General features: G+C 41.5%; 1 protein-coding gene across 10 annotated transcripts in view; it reads left to right on the forward strand.

The window, feature by feature from the left end:
* ANKS1A (ankyrin repeat and sterile alpha motif domain containing 1A) overlaps nt 1-23,431 on the forward strand; it is a 201,565-nt gene that overhangs the window by 96,464 nt on the left and 81,670 nt on the right. For all 10 annotated transcript variants that reach the window (XM_023540164.2, XM_023540160.2, XM_023540156.2 and 7 more), the window contains one exon: nt 3,464-3,584. In XM_023540164.2, the coding sequence (XP_023395932.2) occupies nt 3,464-3,584 (121 nt within the window). The remainder of the gene's footprint in view (nt 1-3,463; nt 3,585-23,431) is intronic.

A 23,431-nucleotide genomic window follows, 5' to 3' on the forward strand; every position in this document is an offset into this window, starting at 1 on the left:
CTGCTAACCAAAAGGTCAGCGGTTAGAATCTACCAGCTGCTCCTTGGAAACCCTGTGGGGCAGTTCTACTCTGTCCTATAGGGTCACTATGGGTCGGAATCGACTTAATGGCAATGGGTTTGGTTTTGGTATAGGTACGTAAATATGGAGGTGATGTGGCCTGGGTCATTATACTTTGTAATGATCCAGGTAGATTTTGTTTGTGTGCTATAGTCTGAATGAATAAGCCTTCTTCAAAAGTGGATTTAAAAAAAAAAAATTTTTTTTTTTTTTTTGGACTCTAGTCTTCGCCACCTTTATTTCTTATACCCTCAAAGCTTTAGTATCTAAACCTCAGATCTCAGGAGGCATGGGCTTCATCAGAGTTTAGATTTTTGTATTTGGCAAGCAATCTGCCCCAATGTTCATGTCTCTATTCCTGAAGCTTGTCATTGTCAGATGACCCTTAGAAGCTGTTAAGGGAAGCTGGAGTATACCTGGCTCCAGGAGAACTTATCCGAGTAAATGACCAGATCATGAAACTGGCTTAAAAATTACATACACACGTGTGCACGCGCACATACACATGCACATGCACGCGTGCTATTTAGATGTTTTTGCCCCCACAGAATGGGCGACTGGCTGCATCAGGATTGACTGTGGTCTTTGCTCACAAGTGCCAAGCATTCCTGGGCAATTGCAGCTGCCATGGCGTCTCTTCCCAGAAAGCAACCCACACCCCAGCTGGCTATTCCATTGGTCACTGTTAGGCGCTGACTGTCAGTAGCTTTTCTCTGCAGCAGAAGTGTTGCTTTCCACATAGCAGAGTATATAATTTTTTCAGATTTGATTTATTGCCAGCCCTGGAGAAATGGGGGAAAAAGATTAAGGAGTAATTTAGTAAAGAACAAAATACTGTCTGTTAAAAATCAGTTATTGCCATATTCACTCTGGCACGGGGCTTCTCGGATGGGAGCTAGGAAGACTCGAAGAGAAGCAGTTTATTGCTTTATTGTAAAATGTTAATCTTATAGCTGGTACGGGCCAGGACCAAGAGAAAAGGACCACCCCACGTACAGTCTAGGTTACAAGCAGGGAACTCTAGACGTCTGAGGAGGGAAAGGGTTTCAGATTGAATGGAGAAATCATACTTCCCATTCTGATCCTGAATCAGAACTGAGTTTTATGGCCATGGCTCTGCCACGAGCTCCCTGGGTGACCTTGGACAAGTCCCTAGGTCGCTCTGGGTGCTGAGTTTCATCAACTGCAAAAAGGAGGGGCTGGACCCAGGTGCTCTGTAGCTGTGGCTGTAAGGGTTTGGGTCTCTTTCAGCTCTGACATTTGACGGTTCTTGGCTTCCAGTCACCCTGCATGAGAACCAGGCATATAGTGAGTACAGGCCCAATGTGTCTGGTAGAGAGCCCAGATGGGAGTCTTCAGCCCTGTCCTGTTGGAGAAGAAAGGATGTTAGAGGCTGGACATGGATGTCCAGTATCTCTCAGTGAAGCACGTATGGGGCTGTGTGAGAGCCGCTGCTGTATGCAGAACGCTCACGGAATCAGGTTTCCAAGGCACTGCATAAGTGGTAGCCGTGGGTGTGTAAACATGCATGACACAAATTCCTGTCTGGAAAGCCTGTGGTATTAAGTTGACACTGTGTGAACTTCTTAATAGTTGCTCTTTGTTCTCTTAATTGTGCTCCTATGAAGAGGAGAAAGGAATAAGTAGTACAGGCAAACAGCTTATTGTGATGAAAGAGCTTTTAGCTTCCAGGTGGCATGCAGTAAGTAGAGGTTCCTGCTGTGCTGAGCAGAATTTTGGAAAGAGGCTATCATTCTGGCTTTAGACTGGCAGCCTTGTTAGCACGCAGGCGCTGCTGTTCTCATTTAGTCTGAGGATGCCAGAGTCCTTGTTCTCTCATTAGGCCATAACACAGGGAGCTATGCCTTCGAAAAAGCGAAACTGATGAATTATAAACCTGACGTGTTTCCAGTGAGCCCTGGGATATGTCAGCATTGAGGGGGGTTTCTCTGTGTATGTTGCTAGGGAATCACGTTTGTAGTGTGCTGTTATTTGTTAGATGGAATCAGGAATGTCACCTCATGCTCATAATATGTTACTTGTCCTAGCCAAGCTGCTCAAGAAGAAATTCTATTCTTTGCTTTGCTTTCCTAATATCTGGCATATGATTTTTCTTAACTTGTTTGTGAAACACACTGGATTCTTAGGGCAAATGTGCCAAAGTTATCCGCTAAAGCAAGGGTCTCCATTCTCCCTCCCAGTGTAGCTGTGGCACTAATTGTGTTTCTGGCTTGGTTCAAGGGGAAGCTTGGCTACTCTGCTACGGTGACTAGCTGTGGCCACCAGGCGTAGGAGCTAGTTCTGATCCAGTCAATTCATCAGGGACGTTTGGCCACTTAGATTAGGGATTTCTCAGTGGACAGAGCTGCTTTTTCTCCACTGAAATTCATACTACCTATCCACTTGACTTTTTTCAGAACAGAGATCAGTAGAATTTAAAACTGTATTATCATAAATGTGGCAGGAAGCCAGCTTTTGGGAAACCTTTCCCTATAACTCCCAGGACATCTGAAGAAAGGCTCACAAAAATAGAGAAGGATTTACAGACCACTAGCTAACAAGCCCCAGTGGTGCAGTATTAAGAGATATGGCTACTGACCAAAACGGTCAGCGGTTCAAATCTACTAGCCGCTGCTCAGAAACCCTATGGGGCAGCTCGATTCTATCCTATAGGGTCACTATGAGTCAGAATCGACTCAATGGCAACAAGTTTTTTTGGTGTTTTGGTTTGTTTCTAGTAAATAGGGAGCATTGAGAGTCAGTCAGAGGTCATTTTGATTCACTTTTGAGAAGATGGGAAGGATTACAGCCATTTGGTAGTAAGTGTGCATATTGGAAACCCTGGTGGCCTAGTGGTTAAGAGCTATGGCTGCTAACCAAAAGGTCAGCAGTTCGAATCCACCAGGTGCTCTTTGGAAACCCTATGGGGCAGTTCTGCTGTGTCCTGTAGGGCCACTATGAGTCGGAATCAACTCAACGGCAATGAGTTTGGTTTGGGTTTTTGTTTGGTGCGTATTAGAAAAGAAACTTGAGGAAAGAAGGCCTTATGATGCATCATCATTAAAAAATGCTTGGAAAGCATTATCCACAAAGAAGAGATCATGCAGAGCCCTGTGGAGGTGGGGAGAGGCAAGGGAAGGAAGGATCTTGGATTTGATATATAGTTTTTGGAAGAATAAGATGAGATAAGGAAAGGGGAACACTCTAATCCAAGGCCATTGAGATTTGAGGTTCAGTTGTATATCCAGAAAAGAGCTGGGCAGTTGTGATTCTGTGTGACACACTCGAATTATTCCCTTTCTCTCAAATGAAAAAGGAGCCAATAATTTGGAATGCATTTAACACAACTTGTGTTGGTATTAGTCACCTACGTGAGAAGTCCTGTGGTGTTTCTTTCTCTCAGATCCTGGCCATGAGACCCAGGAGCCAGGGGAGTGCAGCCAGGAACGAGGATGAGCACCCTTATGAGCTGCTGCTAACAGCAGAAACAAAGAAGCTGGTGTCAGTGGATGGAAGACCAAAAGGTACATCCCACCCCCACCCCTGCAGAAACAGCTCCAAAAGGATTTTAAAAGTTTGTGATTCTGGGTGGAAAGTGACAATGCTGTAGCTATGATGTTCCTTGGGATGAGGCAGCTGGGTTTCATGGCAGTCTGGGGTGGTAGGTGTATTTGGGTTGTTCATCTTCAATTCTGTATGAACTGTATGCCCTGAGGAATTGGCTTGCCACCTTTCCACACAAGAAAAAGGTAGAGTCAGAACTAGGTGATAACTGTGGAAAGAGAGACCACCAGCCCTGTGGCAGAGATTGAAACTTGGGGTCTCAAATCGTAAACCCTCAATTTAATGCTGTGGAAAAACAAGCCCAACAAGTTAGTCCCTTTAGGTTCAGGCTGACAGCACAGACTGCTTTTGAGTCCTGACCTCAGAGCGATACACTTCTGGGGAGGGGCCTGTGATTGGCCGTCATCGGGTAACTAGAGTGCTCTGTCGCCTTGGCCTACTTTCATTGCCTCTGCACAGTTCAGTCTCCTCTGTAAGGGAGTGCTGCAGGACTGAGGTGCATACAGTCGATTTAAGCGCAGTCACAACAGAGGTGAGTGTGCAGTGCTTGAGAATTCATGTGCACCCCAGTTCTCCTGAGGAAGAACAAGAAGGGGGTGCACAATTCCCACTGCGATTTGAAGGAACTCCTGTGGCCTTTCCCACTCCTCACTAGCCTTCTATAATGATGCTAGGTCATTTGTGGGGTATTATTAGTGCTTCCTTCCAATCCTGAAACAGCCCACGTCTCAGGTAAGAATGGGAGATGAGACGGTTTCTTTTGAAACGCTCTTCGCTAGGCCTGTCAGAGGGTAGAGGGTGGCAGAGAGAATGTGTGTGTATGTGTGTGATACTGTAGGCCTTATTTTTAATCGTCCTCTTTGAAAGGTTTTCTCTTCAGCATGCAGAAACTTTGTGGTCATATTCTTAGTAGTTTTTTTGTTTTGTTTCTTATAGTTTGCATTGAGAGTTTTTGTAAAATTACAGTTTAAATAAAGTAAAACTCACCATTTTTCTGTACTGTTCTGTTAATTTTAACAGATACAATCGTATAACTGCCACCACATTGAAACAGAATAATTTCAACCTACTAAAAAATTCCCTTGTTTCCCTTTGTAGTTAACACCTTCCCCCTCCTTTACCTCTGGCAACTATTACTCTGACGTCTGTCCCAGTAGTTTTGCCTTTTCCAGAATGTCTTATGAATGGAATCATACGGTATGGACCCTTTCGAGTGTGGCTTCCTTCACTTAGCAAAATGCCTTTGAGATATATCCATGTTGTTGCAGGTATCAGTAATTTGTTTCTTTTTGTTGCTGAGTAGTATTCCACTGTGTGGATGTACCACAGTTTACACAGTGGTTAAGAGCTCGGCTGATAACCAAAAGGTCTTAGCAGTTTGAATCCACCAGGTGCTCCTTGGAAACCCTATGGGGCAGTTCTACTATGTCCTATAGGGTCACTCTCTGTCGGAACGACTCGTAGAGCAAAAGGTTTGGTTTTGGTTTTTTCATTGAGCTGGGGAACATCTGGATTGTTTACCGTTTTTGGCAACTACAAATAAAGCTGCTATAAACATTCACATAGACAGATTTTGTGTGAACATAGGTTTTCATTTCACTTGAGTAAATACCCAGGAATGGGATGGCTGGGTCTTAATATATAACTTTTTAAGAAACTGCCAAACGGTTTTCCAGAGTGGTTTTACCATTTTGCTTTCCCATCAGAAATGTATGATATTTCAGCTGCTGTAGATCCTCCCCAGTATTTAATATTGTCAGGTTTTCTGTTTATTTTTTATTTTAGCCATTCTAATAGGCACATAGTTATATTTCATCATGGATTTAGTTTCTGTTTCTTGAATGACTAATGATGTTGAGCATTTTTTCATATGCTTATTTACCATCCTTGTATCTTCTTTAATGAATTGCCTGTTCAAATCTTTGTTGACTTTAAAAATTAGGTTGTTTGTTGTGGAAATTCTTTATGTATTTTGGCCACAAGTATTTTAGCAGATATGTAATTTTCTCCCAGTCTGTGGCTTATCTTTTTAGTCCTTACAGAGTGTCTTTTAAAGAGCAGAGGTTGTAAGTTCTGATGAAATCCAATTTGTTGACTCCCCCCTTCTCTTTTTTTATGAATAATATCTAAGAAATTTTAGGAGCCCAGGTGGTGCAGTGGTTAAGAGCTCAGCTGCTAACCAAAATGTCAGAGGTTCAAATCCACCAGCCACTTCTTGGAAACTCTATGGGGCAATTGTACTCTGTCCTATAGGGTCGCCATGAGTCAAAATTGACTCAACAGCGACGGGGTAAGGTCACAATTATTTTTTTCCTATGTTTTCTTTTAGAATTTTTATAGTTTTAGTTTTTACATTTAGGTCTGTAATCCATTTTGAGTTAATTTTTTTATGTGGTGTGAGGATGGATCAAGATCTTTTTTTTTTTTTTTTTGCGCATGGATGTTCAGTTATTTCAGAACCATTTGTTTGAAAAGACTGTCCTTTCTCCACTGAATGGTCTTTGTAACTTTGTTATTCTTTTTTAAATTGTTTTGGCTACTTTAGTTCCTTTGTCTTTCCATATACATATAGAATCAGCTTGCTGGTTTCTTTAAAAAACCCTGCTGAGATTTTGATTGGGATTGTGTTGAGTCTATATATGTGTTGAGGAGAATTGATATCTTAATGGTACTTAGTCTTCTGATGATATTGGTAGATTTTTAACTAAAGCATTTAAAGAGGGAAGAGTAGAGCACTGAAACCCTCTCTAAGCGTTTAATAATAAACCATGCTGACATGAACTCCTAAAGAACAAGTGATTAAGGCTTCATTTGAAAATGGTTCTTAGTGAAGGAAGAATCTTCAGGCATCATGGAATAGGTAGATTCCGGCACTTCTCTCTTCAAGACTTTGGAAGCACTACAAGATGCCTGGCTCAGCCTTTTAAAGAAGAAAAGGAGAAAGTCAGATGAACTTCATAAACTGGGACCAATCTCCTTGGCTACCAGGTGTTCTTGATAGGAATTTTCCATTCCCAGGTCGGGAGGTCTCCAGGTCGAGGTTTAACGGCTGAAGAGGACTTGAGACCTCACATTGGGTCTTCCGGTCGAGGTTTAACGGCTGAAGAGGACTTGAGACCTCACATTGGGTCTTGCTTTGGCTTCTCCAGCTCTGCAATACTGAGCTAACTGTCGAGAGTGGGTGGTGCGGGAAGCAGATATAATTGAACTGTAGTACATGGGGTGTGCTTACCTCCAGGCTATCTGCTTGGATCACTTAAAGAGCTTTCAGACAAAGGGTTTGAAACATCAGATATGAAAATGGACTCTGCCAGTTTCTCAGAAGCCCTGCCTATTCTGTCAGCCTGGCAGGAAAAGCTAGCTGGAAAGAGTGCCTGCGGGGTTGGTAAGAGTGAGGCACATCAGCAGCCGATGTCATAGGTTAGTACATATTAAATCTTTTCTGCTTTTCCATTAATGTCATTCTCTCATGCAGCTTTTCTGAATTAATTGATCAGTTTTCAAAGGGCAATGTTAATGAGACTACCAGAGCTTTCAGCCCTTCCTCAGCTGAAAGCCCCTGGGCCCCCCTCATTTCTGACATCTGCTGGCTGCAAATTTGGGATTCCCATTACTCCCTCGGGTTTGATAATTTACTAGAATGACTCACAGAACTCAAGAAAGCAATATACTTAAAATTATGCTTGTATTATAGGGAAAAAAATAGAAATGAAGAGATGCACAGGGCAAGATCTAGGAGGATCCCCAACACGGAGCTTCCATGTCTGAAAAAGGGATGCACTATCCTCCCAAGGAAACACTGGTGGTGTAGTGGTTAAGAGCTACTGCTGCTAACCAAAAGGTCAGCAGTTCAAATCCCTGAAGCATTCCTTGGAAACCCTATGGGGCAGTTCTACCCTGTCCTATAGGATTGCTATGAGTCGGAATTGCCTCGACGGCAATGGGTTTGGTTTGGGTTTGGTATCTTCCCAAGGACTGATACCTTTCATTAACCAGGAAGCTCTGTGAGCTTCAGTGTCCAGAGTTTTTATTAGGGCCTCATTACATAGGCATGATTGATTGTATCGTTGCCCATGTGGTTAGACTCGACCTTCAGCCCCCTGTCCCTGAGGTCTGAATGATATTACCGGATGGGTCTTTCTGACATTGCTAGCCCTGACTCAACATGAATCTTCCATCAGCATAAATTTTCAGGTGTGGTCTGGAACACTCATGGATTACAAATACTCCAGTTACTGGAGTAATTTCCAAAGGTTTAGAGATTACCTCACAGGAACCAGGACCAAATATTTTGAGTAAAGTTAATTGTACACCCCACAATAAGCATAAAACATGCCTTTTAAAATTGACCTTTCCCTGATCTAGGGAAGTTGAGCATCTTATCTTTTTTTTTTTTTTTTTTGGTGAAAAAAGTTTTTTTTTAATAATACTTTATTGTGTGTCTGGTGAAAGTTTACACAGCAAATTCAGTTCCCATTTAACAATTACTACACAAATTGTTCAGTGACTTTGGTTACATTTTTCACAATGTTTTTTTAACATTCTCATTAATTCCCTTCTGGATGTTTCACTTCCGGTAATCTGGTTTTCCTGTCCCCTGACCCCTTCATCTTTATTTAGAGTAATTGTTGACCATTTGGTCTCATATAGATGATATTTTAAAGGTGCACAGTACTCTCTGGTAATATTCTTTGTTTTATGAGCCAATCTGTTATTTAGCTAAAAGGTGACTTCAGAGAGTAGTTTCAGTTCAGGGTTTATGGAGTATCTCAGGGCAATAGTCTTGGGGAGTCCTCTAGTCTCAAACAGTCCAGTAAGTCTGAACTTTTCAAGAATTTGAGTTCTGTTCCACATTTTTTCCCTTTCTATCAGGATCCATCTATTGTGGCCCTGATCAGAACAGTTGGTAGTGGTAGCCAGGCACCATCCAGTTTTTCTGGTCTCAGGGTAGATGAGGCCATGATGCATGTAGACTGTTAGTCAGGAAGACGAGTTTCTTCTCTGTGTCTTTGGTTTCCTTCTTTCTTTTTTGCTCCGAATGAGAAGAGATTGATATTTGTATCTTAGATGGTCACTCACAAGCTTTTAAGACCCCAGATGTTACTCTCCAAACTACGATGTAGGATATAAACTGTTAAAAATATTTATTGTCCTCTGCTGGGTTCTGTAGAGAAGCAAAACCAGTAATGTGTATAAATATAGAGAGAGAGATTTATCTTAAGGAAATAGCTCAGGCAATTGTTGAGGTTGCAACGCCCCAAGCCCTTAAGTCAAGATAGAGTCCTTTCCCAATTCACAGAGCTACAGAAGCTGGTGAACCCAAGATGAGCAGGTTAGAGAACAGGGATCCTGCTCACAGATTGTGACGGTTGAGGAATCCCCAAGGTCGGCAGGCAAGACTGCAAGGTTTCTCCTGAGTCACTCAGCTTCGTATATTTAGTCTGTGAGATTCCTATCATAATTTTTTCCATTTTTCTATATAGAAATCAATGGTAGTGGAAACACTTCATATAAATACCTATAATATTTGACCAGAGTGGTATTAAGAGGAGAGTTTATATCTTTAAATTCATTTGTTAAAAAACAAGAAAGACTAAAAATGAACATAAAGGAAGTAGTAGAGAAGAAATAATAAAGATAAAGGCAGATAGTACACTTTATGGTATTATGTTAAACCTCAGATAAATAAGGGGGAAAAAAGATAAAAGAAATAATGAAATAAAAAAGCAAAAAGCAATAAACTTGATCACTACATTGAAAATTTGTTTTTTAAGGTCTCTGGCATTCTAATCAAGAAAAGAAATACAATATCTAGGAATGATATAAAGAATATATAACCACATATTCAGATTTTAAAGATTAGTAACAAGAGAATTTATAGAAATAAATTTTATGTGTTTAACCCAAGTTGCTACCATTTCCCACCGAAAACCAAACCAAACCTACTGCAGTTGAGTTGATTCTGACTCACAGGGACCCTACAGGATAGAGTAGAACTGCCCTATAGGATGACCAAGGCTGTAAATCTTTAGGGAAGCAGGCTGCCACATCTTTTTCCCACAGAGCTGTTGGTGGGTTTGAGCAGCTAAGCGCTTTAACCACTATGTCATAAGAGCTCCTTTCATCCCCCATGGGAGCCTTTAATATTGCCTGGGGAGAGATTTTAGTCCATCACAATGACTGGTTGGGGTGGGATTGCTACTGGCATTTAGTGCCTGATGACCAGGAATGCGAAGCATCCTCCACTAAGTGGGGGCAGTCCTTCACAGTGAAGAATTTTCTACCCAGAAATGCCATTCATGCCTGCAGAAGTGAAAAAATCTGACAGAAGTAAAAAAGAAAATTAATTCAAGAAGTAAAAAGTCCAACCCTCCAAAAAGGCACTAGGCTCAGATGGGTTTATAAGAATTTTATCCAGCAGGTTTTTCACGTACAGGAGTCCCTGGGTGGCATAAATGGTTGAGTGTTTGGCTCACCCAGACGCACCTCGGAAGACAGACCTGGTGATCTGCTTCCAAAATGTTACAGCTTTGAAAACCCTATGGAGCACAGTTCTACTCTGACAGACGTGGAGTTGCCATGAGTTGGGATGGAGTCAACAGCAACTAACAGCAACAACAATTCCTGTATTATTTAAAATGTTTCAAAATGTAAGGAGAAATCTGTTAAAATCATAACTGAGAGCATTGTTTCTGTTCTGTTACCACAGCCATTTATATCTCTTCAGTGTTTAACTCTTTGCCCACTGGACATTCTAGACATATAACCACTCAGAGAAACAGTGGACAACTTTCCATTTTTGATAGCAAATGGGAAAGTAGCCAAGAACTCTAAAAGTCATTTTGTTCCCTGTGGTGCTTTTCTGTAACATCCACCAGTAGTTTTGGGTCCAGGTGAAGTGGTTACTTAGCTGAGGAGAGAGACGAATAATTATCTGAAGACAGTGATAACATGTGGACTCTTTGGCCTTTTCTTTCCATAGGGTTAAATGAGGTAATAGATAAGCCTGCAGCTACACTTCCCAAAGTTGTTACTTGGCAGTTGAGTCAGTATTCCTGAGAGCTGTGTATTCAGGTATGTGTGCAGTGTGTGCACCTGTATGAAGACCTTAATCCTCTTGAAGGGAGGAAAATGTTAATTTAGGTTCTCCCTCTACTCCCACATCCAGAGTGCCACCCATTTCTGAGCCTTTGGGGAATTCTACACTGAAAATCTTGCCTTTTCCCTTTGCCAGTTTAGGATTGAGTTTTCTCAGGTGTGCTTCCATCTGCAGTCCTACTTCCAAAATTTTATTGCCTTTTTTTTTTTCTTCATGCACCCTATCCTTTGGGGTTTATGCCTTAATGATATAACCAAAAACCCTTTTTAGTGACATTTCAGGAAGGAGAGGAAATAGGTGCCTCTGTTCAATCCACCATCTTTTTTGTTTTGTTTTATAAAAATATATACAGCACATTTGCCAAGTCAACATACTTCAGGCATACAATTTAGTGATATCAATTACATTAATCTTGTGCACCTGTCACCTATAATTGTTGTCATATTTTTCATCACCATAAACAGAAACTCACTGCTTCCTAAACAACGGCTCTCTCCAGTCCTTGGTAGCTACTAATAAACTTCGGTCTCTCTGCATTTGCCTATTGATATTTCAAATAAGTGAGGTCCTACAATATTTGTCCTTTTGTGATTGACTTATTTCACTCATCATGATGTTTTCAAGGTTCATCCATGTAGCATGTCAGGATTTTATTTCTCTTTATGGCTGAATGGAAACCCTGGTAGCATAGTGGTTAAGTACTACAGCTGCCAACCAAAAGGTTGGCAGTTCAAATCCACCAGGCGCTCCTTGGAAGCCCTGTGGGGCAGTTCCACTCTGTCCTATAGGGTCGCTAGGAGTCGGAATCGACTTGATGGCGATATGTTTGGTTTTCTGGCTTTATGGCTGAATATATTCCATTGTATGTATGCATTAATTTCATTTACCCATTCAGCAACTGTTGGGCATTTAGGTTGTTCTTACCTTTTAGCTCCTACTTTTATCTATTGCGAATAGGGCTGCAGTGAACACTGTGTACATGTATCTATTTGTGTCACTGCTTTCAAGTCCCTTGGGTATGTATCTAGGAGTGGAATTGCAGGCTCATGTGATAGTGCTCGTCTGGTCTTCGGTCACTAGTGTTCAATGCATCAAATCTATTCTTGAGATGGCCTCTAAATTCAGGTGGGATATATTCAAGGTCATGTTTTGGCTCTCGTGGACTTGCTCCGATTTTCTTCAGTTTCAGCTTGAACTTGCATATGAGCAATTGATGATCTGTTCCACAGTCGGTCCCTGGCCTTGTTCTGACTGATGATATTGAGCTTTTCCATCATCTCTTTCCACAGATGTAGTCAGTTTGATTTCTCTGTGTTCCACCTGGCGAAGTCCATGTGTGTAGTCACCATTTATGTTGGTGAAAACAGGTATTTGCAATGAAGAAGTCGTTGGTCTTGCAAAATTCTATCATTCGATCTCCGGCATTGTTTCTATCACCAAGGCCATATTTTCCAACTACTGATCCTTTCTTCTTTGTTTCCAACTTTTGCATTCCAATCGCCAGTAATTATCAATGCATCTTGATTGCATGTTCGATCAATTTCAGACTGCAGCAGCTGATAAAAATATTCTATTTCTTCATCTTTGGCCCTAGTGGTTGGTGCGTAAATTTGAATAATAGTCGTATTAACTGGTCTTCCTTGTAGGTGCATGGATATTATCCTATCACTGACAGCGTTGTACTTCAGGATAGATCTTGAAACGTTCTTTTTGACGATGAATGCAACACCATTCCTCTTCAAGTTGTCATTCCCAGCATAGTAGACTATATGAATGTCCAGTTCAAAATGGCCAATACCAGTCCATTTCAGCTCTCTAATGCTCAGGATATCAATGTTTATGCATTCCATTTCATTTTTGATGATTTCCAATTTTCCTAGATTCATACTTCTTACATTCCAGGTTCCAATTATTAATGGATGTTTGCAGCTGTTTCTTCTCATTTTGAGTCGTGCCACATCAGCAAATGAAGGTCCCGAAAGCTTTACTCCATCCATGTCATTAAGGTTGACTCTACTTTGAGGAGCTAGCTCTTCCCCAGTCATCTTTTGAGTGCCTTCCGACCTGATATTATAGAACAATATCATTAATATCACGTGCAGGCAAAATTCTGCTGAAGATCATTCAAAAACGGCTGCAGCAGTATATCGTCATCTTCCAGCACTATATCAGACAGTGTTCTGCTGCTATTTGTAAGGTTTTCACTGGCTAATGCTTTTCAGAAGTAGACTGCCGGGTCCTTCTTCCTAGTCTGTCTTAGTCTGGAAGCTCAGCTGAAACCTGTCCTCCATGGGCAACCCTACTGGTATCTGAATACCAGTGGCATAGCTTCCAGCATCACAGCAACACACAAGACCCCACAGTACGACAAACCGACAGACACGTGGGAGAATGACATCCAAGCCAACATCCATGAAGAAAGCAAGAGATCACTGAAAAGACAGGAAAGAAAGAAAAGACCAAGGTGGATGTCAGAGGAGACTCTGAAACTTGCTCTTGAGCGTCAGGCAACTAAAGCAAAAGGAAGAACTGATGAAGTAAAAGACTGAACAGAATATTTCAAAGGGCCTTTCGAGAAGACGAAATAAAGTATTATAATGACGTGTGCAAAGAGCTGGAGATGGAAAACCAAAAGGGAAGAACACGCTCGGCGTTTCTCAAGCTGAAAGAACTGAAGAAAAAATTCAAGCCTCAAGTTGCAATACTGAAGGATTCCATGGGGAAAATATTAAATGATGCAGGAAGCATCAAAAGAAGATGGAAGGAATACACAGAGTCATTATACCAAAAAGAATTAGTCGATATTCAACCATTTCAAGAGGTGGCATATGATCAGGAACCGATGGTACTGAAGGAAGAAGTCCAAGCTGCTCTGAAGGCATTGGCGAAAAACAAGGCTCCAGGAATTGATGGAATATCAACTGAGATGTTTCAACAAACAGATGCAGCGCTGGAGGTGCTCACTCGTCTATGCCAAGAAATATGGAAGACAGCTTCCTGGCCAACTGATTGGAAGAGATCCATATTTATGCCTATTCCCAAGAAAGGTGATCCATTGGAAATTATAGAACAATATCATTAATCATTAATATCATTAATATCACATGCAAGCAAAATTCTGATGAAGATCATTCAAAAACGGCTGCAGCAGTATATTGTCATGGAACTGCCAGAAATTCAGTCCGGTTTCAGAAGAGGACATGGAACCAGGGATATCATTGCTGATGTCAGATGGATGCTGGCTGAAAGCAGAGAATACCAGAAGGATGTTTACCTGTGTTTTATTGATTATGCAAAGGCATTTGACAGCGTGGATCATAACGAACTATGGGTAACACTGCGAAGAATGGGAATTCCAGAACACTTAATTGTGCTCATGAGGAACCTTTACATAGATCAAGAGGCAGTTGTTCGGACAGAACAAGGGGATACTGATTGGTTTAAAGTCAGGAAAGGTGTGCATCAGGGTTGTGTTCTTTCACCATACCTGTTTAATCTGTATGTTGAACAAATAATCTGAGAAGCTGGACTATATGAAGAAGAACGGGGCATCAAGATTGGAGGAAGACTCATTAACAACCTGCCTTATGCAGATGACACAACCTTGCTTGCTGAAAGCGAAGAGGACTTGAAGCACTTACTAATGAAGATCAAAGACCACAGCCTTCAGTATGGATTACACCTCAACATAAAGAAATCAAAAATCCTCACAACTGGACCAGTGAGCAACATCATGATAAACAGAGAAAAGATTGAAGTTGTCAAGGATTTCATTTTACTTGGATCCACAGTCAACAGCCATGGAAGCAGCAGTCAAGAAATCAAAAGACTCATTGCATTGGGGAAATCTGCTGCAAAGGACCTCTTCAAAGTGTTGAAGAGCAAAGATGTCACCCTGAAGACTAAGGTGTGCCTGACCCAAGCCATCGTATTTTCAATCACATCATATGCATGTGAAAGCTGGACAATGAATAAGGAAGACCGAAGAAGAATTGACGCCTTCGAATTGTGGTGTTGGCGAAGAATATTGAATATACCACGGACTGCCAAAAGAAGAAACAAATCTGTCTTAAAAGAAGTACAACCAGAATGCTCCTTAGAAGCAAGGATGGCAAGACTGCGTCTTACATACTTTGGACATGTTGTCAGGAGGGATCAGTCCCTGGAGAAGGGCATCATGCTTCGCAGAGTAGAGTGGAAAAGAGGAAGACCCTCAGTGAGGTGGGTTGACACAATGGCTGCAACAATGAGCTCAAGCGTAACAATGATTGTAAGGATGGTGCAGGACCGGGCAGTGTTTCGTTCTGTTGTGCACAGGGTCGCTGTGAGTTAGAACCGACGCGACAGCACCTAACAACAACAACATGATAGTACTATGTTCAGCTTTTTGAGGCACTGCCGAACTGGTTTCCACAGTGGCTTTACCATTTTGCATCCCACCAGCAATGGATAAGGGTTTCAGTTTCTCCACATCCGTGGCAACATTTGTTATTCTCCCCCCCCCTTTTTTTTTTAAAGTCTTAGCTGTCCTAACGTGAATGAAGTGGTATCTCATTGTGGTTTTGATATGCATTTCTCTAATAAGCAACATCATGGTAGAGAAAATATTGAAGTTGTCAAGGATTTCATTTTACTTGGATCCACAGTCAACACCCATGGAAGCAGCAGTCAAGAAATCAAAAGACGCATTGCATCAGGCAAATCTGCTGCAAAAAAACCTCTTTAAAATATTGAAAAGCAGAGACGTCACTTTGAGGATTAAGGTGTGCCTGACCCAAGCCATGGAATTTTCAGTCACCTCGTATGCATGTGAAAGCTGGACAATGAATGAGGAAGACTGAAGAAAAATTGATGCCTTTGAATTATGGCGTTAGTGAAGAATACTGAGTATACCATGGACTGCACTGGGTTTTTTGGGCCAGAGCAACAAACAAATCTGTCTTGGCAGAAGTACAGTCAGAATGTTCCTTAGAAATGAGGATGGTGAGACTGTCTCGCTCACTTTGGACATGTTATCGGAAGACCTTCGATGAGATGGTTTGACACAGTGACTGCAACAGTGGGCTCAAACAGGGCAACAATTGTGAGGATGGCACAGGATCGGGCAGTGTTCTGTTGTACGTGGGGTTGGTATGAGTGGGAACCAACTCAACAGGCCTAACAGCAACAGCAGTGGCTAATAACATTAAGCATCTTTTCACCATTTGAATGTCTTCTTTTCTGAAATGTTTGTTCAAGTCTTTGCACATTTTTTGATTGGATTATTTATCTTTTTCTTGTTAAGTTGTAGAAGTTTTACCGGTCTACTACCGTCTTTCCCTATAAGTAGTCTAGCTTTTCAAGGTAAATTCCAAGGAGTGAATTAAGTGCTTTTCCCAAAGGCAGAAAATGTAAATAAGACAGTTAATGGTTAAGTTTTATCTCCAGCCTCTTCCCTTGCTCTCACCTTTTTATCTTAGAGGAACCCCTGCCAAAAGCCCTGCCAGATAAACCTGTCTTCCTCCTTAGAATTTATGTTTCTGACTGGGAATAATTCACTTTTCTTTCATTATGGAACAAGTCCAAGCCTTGTGAACTATGCATCTATATTTTCTTTCACCAAATGTATTGTCAGCCATTTATATACAAAACATTATGTAGGGCACTGTAGGAAATACCAAGATTGGTAAAATAAAAACAGAGGCAACATATGTAAAATGTTCATATGAGGGCAAAATATGTTAAATTTATATAAAATAATTTGGGAATTCAAAAGAGGGATAAATTATGTCAGTGTCAGAGATCGGGGTGGCTTTATGAAGAAAGTGACCTATGAGCTGAAACCTAAAATGGAGAATTACACTTGATAGGCAGAAGTAAGGAAGAAGGAGAGGGCATTCTAGGCACAGGGAGTGGCTTCAACAACAGTAAGATGATGGGAAAAGATAGAGAGCATGTTTGAACAATGGTTAAGTAATCCAGTTTGTCTGGAGCAAAGGGAACTTGTAGAATACTGGATCTCAAATGTCAGTCCTTGTTCCCAGGACAGTACAGTGTAGTTGAAGCTTTTTGAGTGGCGTGACAGAATATGAGCCACATTTTAAGAATGTGTAATTGTGGAGTCTTAGATTGCAGTTGGGAGATACTGGAGTCAGGGATACCCTGAAGCCAAGAGACTTCAGGGAATCTCTCAAAGGTAATTGGAGCCCAAAATAGGAGGACAGCATGGGATTATAGGAAGGAGAGGATGGATGGAAGAGGTATTGGGAAGGTAGAATTAACAGGACCTTATAACCAAACATGGGAGAATGAGGAGGAGAGGGTATTGAGGATGATTCTGAGGTTTTGAGTTTGGTTAGTTAGGAAGATAACTATACATCTGACAGAGGTAGGAAGTTGAGGGAGGCGTGTGTTTGAGGAAAGATATAGAATTCAGTTTTGAATATGTTAAATTGAGGTATTTCAGGTACCAGGAACATTCAGGTAAAGATACTCGATAGACACTTGGAAATGTGGTTCTGATGTTTAAGAGAAATGTTGGGATTATAAATACAATTCATGAATCATCCAAGTTGAGGGGATGGTTAACATAAAGGAGACTCAATTGCTGAGGGAAAGCCTAGAGAGATTGAAGAGTTTGAGAACAGAAATTTATATTCGGGGACACAAGGGGAAAGAGACTTGGGAAGATAACCATGATAGTGCAGTGTTTTAGAAACCGAGTTTAATGTGACCAAAATAATAGTGGTTTAAACAAGACAGAAGTTCAGAAATCATAAATCCAGGGCTGGTGTGGCAGCTTCATGATCACCAAGGACCCAGGCTCCTCCTGACACCTCATGGTCCAAGATGGCTGTTCAAGTTGAAGCTCTCAGGACAGGAAGGAAGAGAAGAAAAAGGACACTTTTAAGACAGTTTCCAGAAGTTACAGACACCGTTTTCACTTATAACCCGCTGACCAGAACTTAGTCGTGTGGCTACATCTCGCTGAAAAGAAGCTAGGAAATGCAGTCTTTATTCTAGTTGGCTGGGAGCCTATCTAAAAATCCCATAGCTAAAGATGAAGGGGAGAGTGGGTATTGGGGGCAGCCATCATTCACACCAAGGTAAAAGAGTTTCAGAGACACTGAGCAGTGTCAAATGCTATAGAAAGAGCTAGAAGGATGAAGACTAGAAAAAAGATCAGGCAATTAGAAGGACATTGGTAAATTTTAGGTAAGGAGATACTTTTCTGAGGTAGGTGGAAAGAGATGAGATTAACCCCCAAATTTTGACAAATTTTGGTAGTTAAGTTTGCCTAACTTCTGTCTTTTCAGAATGGTGCAATTATCCTCCGTGCTTACATGCGCTGTGGGTAAAGTTGGCAGTTGAAAAAGAGCCAAAGAGATGAGGAATAGTTGATCTTATGGTGATATTGTAGTTCTCAAGAGATGAATGAAAGAATGGCTGAGCCTTGTAGTCAGGCTTGAGTTTGAATTTTTGCTGTACCACTTATTGGCTGTTGATCTTGAGGAAATCATTAAACCTCTTTAAGCCTGAGTTTCTACATGTAGTAGGAATACTAATTCTTATCACATGGCTGTTGGGAATATTAAAAAGAAAATGCTTAGCACAGTGTCTGGCACAGAATACCTAGTACCTGATAAATAGTAGCTGTTGGAAGCCAACTGAGAGATGAATTGGTAGAGGGCTCAATCAGTTGTTTCCTGAGTATTCAGCAGTACTCGACATTCCAGCAACTGGGAAAGAGAAACAAATAGTTGTGAATACCCAGTGTTGGAACTGGCAGAAGATCAAGGGGAACAAGATGGCAAATGTGCTATTAAATAAGGCAAAGTTAAATAATCATGACTGGTTAGAAACTGATCCAGGCAGAACTGGTGTACTGAAGAACAGGGAAGTTGGAGGGGCCAGAGGTCCCACGACTGGCAGTGGACAGACTCTTCTGGAGGTGTTTAAGGAAATGGGGTAGATGTAATATAAGGAGATAACCAATGACCAAGTTAATGTATAATAGTTTTGAGTCCCAAGGCTGGGCTGTCCTCATGGGGGATGAGGTAGGTGGAGATGGTTCCTGGCCTGAAGATTCTCCACCGTGCTGTTACACATTACCTTCAACCAATCTCACAAGACCCCTGAGGGTTCACCCTCTACTGTACCTTCGCTGGCATTCAAGTTTTATTCTGCCTGGTTTACAGAAGGCACTTAGAAGAAACCAGTCTCCTTTGCTGAGTCAGGGAAAGTAAAACAAGCTGTGTGCAGTGTTAGCACGAAGAGTAGTTTCAGAAATGGTCGTAAATGAAAAATGATGATAATGATATCATCTACGATTTACTAAATGCTTCCATGGGCCAGCCATCATGCTGAGTCATTTACTTTGATTATATCAATGACTGTCTCAAGACAAATCTTCAGGGTAGGGGCTATTTTTATTCTTCTTTAATAGATGAGAAAGAAGAGGTCAGGTGTTAGAGCTGGATTTAAACCCTAGCCTGACTGAACTGAAAGCCTGTGCCTTTATCCATGAGGCTAAACCATTTCATCAGAAGCCCTCCTTCTGTTCTTAATATCACAGAACTGGAAGGGACCTAGAAAGGTCATCTAATCATAGGTTCAGACCATACTAAATCTCAGACTCCTAGAGAATGCACTCAGCCCCTCATTTTTTAAAAAATAATATTTTATACCTTCTCACTTCCTACCAACTTCTTATCCAACATTTTTCATGTACAACAGTAGTAAGAAATCTCCTATCTGACTGTTTTGCACATTAACATGACCAGTGGGACAGACAGCACCCACCTACATTTTCCATCTTTGGAGTTACTGGGAAGCTGCTATCCCACTGACAGTACGGACCCATATAACTGTTTGAAATGGAAGAAGTGGATACTCCATTTTCGTACAATGCTGATTTTGCATTGCGACCTGGTCTTTGGAACCTAACCATGTCAATGAGTGAGGAGACAGTATATTGTGTTTTTGGTGAAGGTTTACACAGTGGTTTAGGTTTCCATTCAAGTGGTTTAGGTTTCCATTCAACAGTTTTTACACAAGTTGTTCAGTGACATTGGTTACATTCTTCGCAATGTATTATTTCCATTCTAGTTGTTCAATTCCATTAATCTAGTTTTCCTGCCCCCTTACAGTCTCAACTTTGTTTTAAAGTAATTTTTGATCATTTGGTCTCATATAGGTGGTTTTTTAAAGGAGCACAGTACATACAGGTGATGTTCATTATTTTTTGAGCCAATTTGTTATTTAGATGACCCCTTCGGGGTTAGTTTCCACTCAAGGTTTGAAGAGTATCTCAGGGCAGTGGTCTAGGGGAGTCCTCTAGTCTCAAGCAGTTCAGTATGTCTGGGTTTTTTTTGTTTTTGTTTTTTAGGAATTTGATGGTTCTCTTCCACATTTTTCTTCCATTCTGTCGGGGCCCATCTATTGTGGCCCTGATTAGAATGGCCGGTAGTGGTAGCTAGGCACCATCTAGTTCTTCTGATCTCAGGTTAGATGAGGCCATGGTTCATGTAGAGCCTCTCATTTTTTAAAAGAAACCAAGAGGGGAAAAGTCACAGAACTGGCCAGTCTGTAACCGGGCTGGGACTACAGCTTGGGCATTTTCAGTGCCAATCGAGTTCTTGTTCTAGTCATCAGGTTGCCATCGACCAGAACGGACTCTTAGTCTATTTGTTCTATCAGATCCTAGTCTGTAGCAAAAGTCTAAGTGACCTAGTCAGTACCTTCCTTCTGGGGAAAACATGGCAACACTCTGAAAGTAGCCAAGTATTTAGGGATTCTGCTAGACACACGTGACTTTTTTATGTGTTGCTGACAGTTTCTTTTTTCCACTTAATTTTTTGTGTTGATTAATTTATATATTGTCTTTTCCTCTTGTTCATTGTTGTTGATTTTGTTTTTGCTGAGTCTTTATGTTTTTCTTGTGTTTTACTTTGATGCATAGGTTAGTCTCCTTTCTGGTTACCTTAATATTTACCCCTATTTTTCTAAGTTTAAACCTAACTTTTATTTCTTTATATCACCTTGACTTCCTCTCCATCTGACAGATCTATGACTACATTTTTTAGTCCCTGTTTATTGTTTTAATGTTGTCATCTTTTACATAATGACATTGCTGTTTCCCCATTTTGAGCATTTTTTAATCTTGACTTATTTTTGTGATTTCCCTATCTGGATTGATCTCTGGTTGCTTTGTCCTGTGTTTCTAATCTTGGGTTGATATCTGATATTATTGATTTTCTAACCAGAGAACTCCCTTTAGTATTTCTTGTAGTTGTGGTTTGGTTTTTACAAATTCCCTAAACTTCTGTTTATCTGGAAATGTTCTAATTTCACCTTCATATTTGAGAGACAGTTTTGCTAGATGTGTGATTCTTGACTGGCAATTTTTTTCCTTCATGGCTTTATATACGTCATCCCATTGCCTTCTTGCCTGCATGGTTTCTGCCGAGTAGTCCAAGCTTATTCTTATTGAATCTCCTTTATAGATGACTTTTCGTTTATCCCTAGCCACTCTTAAAATTCTCTCTTTATCTTCGGTTTTGGCAAGTTTGATTATAATATGTCTCGGTGACTTTCTTTTGAGATCTACCTTATATGGAGTTTGATGAGCATCTTGGATAGATATTGTCTCATCTTTCACAGTATCAGGGGAGTTTCCTGCCAACAAATCTTCAACAGTTCTCTTTGTATTTTCTATTATCCCTCCCTGTTCTGGTACTCCAGTCACTCGTAGATTATTCCTCTTGATAGAGTCCCATATGATTCTTAGGGTTTCTTCATTTTTTTTTAATTCTTTTATCTGATTTTTCTTCCAATATGTTGGTGCCAAGTTCTTTATCTTCAGCCTCACCAATTCTGCCTTCCATATCCTCCGTTCTGCTCCTCTGACTTTCTACTGAGTTCTCTAATTTTATTGTTAATCTTCCGAATTTCTGATTGCTGTCTCTCTGTGGGTTCTTGCAGCCTATTAATTTTTTCATTATGTTCTTAAATAAACTTTTTATTTTCTTCAACTGCTTTATCTGTGTGTTCCTTGGCTTGTTCTGCATTTTGCCTGATCTCCTGTAGAGTTCTGTATATTAATCTTTTGTATTCTACGTTGGGTAATTCCAGGAATACATCTTCATCTGGAAGATTCCTTGATTCTTTATTTTGAGAGCTCCTTGAAGTGATCATAGTCTGCTTCTTTATGTGATTTGATATTGACTGTTGTCTCTGAGCCATCCGTAAGTTATTGTATTAGTTTATTTTATGTTTGCTTACTGTATCCTAGCTTCTTTGTTTTGTTCTGATATCCCCATATAGGCTTCTTGAGTGAGCTAGCTTGGTTATTTGTGCCTTTGAGGCTCTAACGTCCTGTCACCAGATAGCTAGAGCCGTTACCAGGTATATGAGCCTAGGAGTCCATTCACTTTTCTTGTATGGATTCAGCTCAGGTGTCCAGGTAGTTGGTTGTCCAGTGTGTGGTACAGGCTGTGTCCTACAGTCTTAGAGGGGCAGGGGTGATTGGTGTAGCCCCAGGTATGTGGTTGCAGCCGGGGATCACGCTCTGAACAAGGCAGGGGGCTGACAACAGTCCCCCATGTGTCTGTGAGGAAAGCGCATCCTTGTTCCCTAGAGCACACAGGTGGGTGGGTTCTTCAGCGGACCATGGGCACCCAGTGCTTTTGGTTGTAAGGACTGGGAGGCACACCTTATCCTTGGACCCCTGTCGCAGGTGGTTAGATGATGTGGATGGAGCTACCAGCCCTCAGGCCTCTGATGTGGGTAGGTGAGGACCCTGTTTAATAGGCAAAGTGGCGTCAAACGTCAAAAACCCACCTCTCCACCACACAGCTGAAACAGTAGTATTCAGATCTCAAGCAGATAAACCGTTGCAGTCTGCCAACAAGGGCTTATTCTCCTGAAATGGGCCCACACAGGTCCATGCAGGGGTGAAAGGTATTCAAAGTCTACAGACCACTTGTGCCTGGACAGGAGCCAGTTCTGTCCAGAGCTCCCCAGTTTCGTTCAGCTGGCAGATTATCTTTCCCCCCAGTTGTTAATTTATTCTTTCTCCAAGGCTGGAAGAATGGCTCAGGGTGCACAACTGGACCTATCTCAGGCCCAAGGAAATCGACAGCCACTGAAGCCAGCTTGGGGGCTGGGGGCATGGTGAAATAAACGCAAGTACTTTGCTTTTGTTAGACTGCTGTTCTTCTCTGCTTCCGAAGGTATAAGTAGACTGCGTGGCTCGCTGTCTGTCCCTGAGGAAATCACATAGGGAACGCTACCGCCAGCCCTACTGTGATTGCTCCAGGGGATTGTGCTTGAGGGGTGCTGGTACCTGCTGAGTCAGGTCCAGCAACTCCTCGCCACTTCTGAGACGGCGTCTCTCCCTCCCCCGTTGCTCAGTCCGATTTCCTAACTTTGCTTTTGATGTTCAAGACTTCTCAGTTGTCATATATATAATCGCTTCACGTGTTTTTTCGGGTCTTTGTTGTTAGAAGGATCACCAGAAATATCTCACTGCTCCGCCATCTTGGCCCCACCTACGACACACGTGACTTCTGATGCTTCTGTAGTGACTAGACAGTTCAGGGCTTCCAGTCTTAATGGAACAAAGAAAGCAGAACAATCTAGGAAACTGGTAACCCCAACCACCTTCTCTGGGTCTGAGGACTGTGTCGAGTTCACGACTGCTCACGTGAGCTGTATTTTTCAGCCCTA

The sequence above is a fragment of the Loxodonta africana genome, chromosome 1 (genome assembly GCF_030014295.1).
Source record: "Loxodonta africana isolate mLoxAfr1 chromosome 1, mLoxAfr1.hap2, whole genome shotgun sequence".
In the NCBI taxonomy this organism is placed as follows: Eukaryota; Metazoa; Chordata; class Mammalia; order Proboscidea; family Elephantidae; genus Loxodonta; species Loxodonta africana.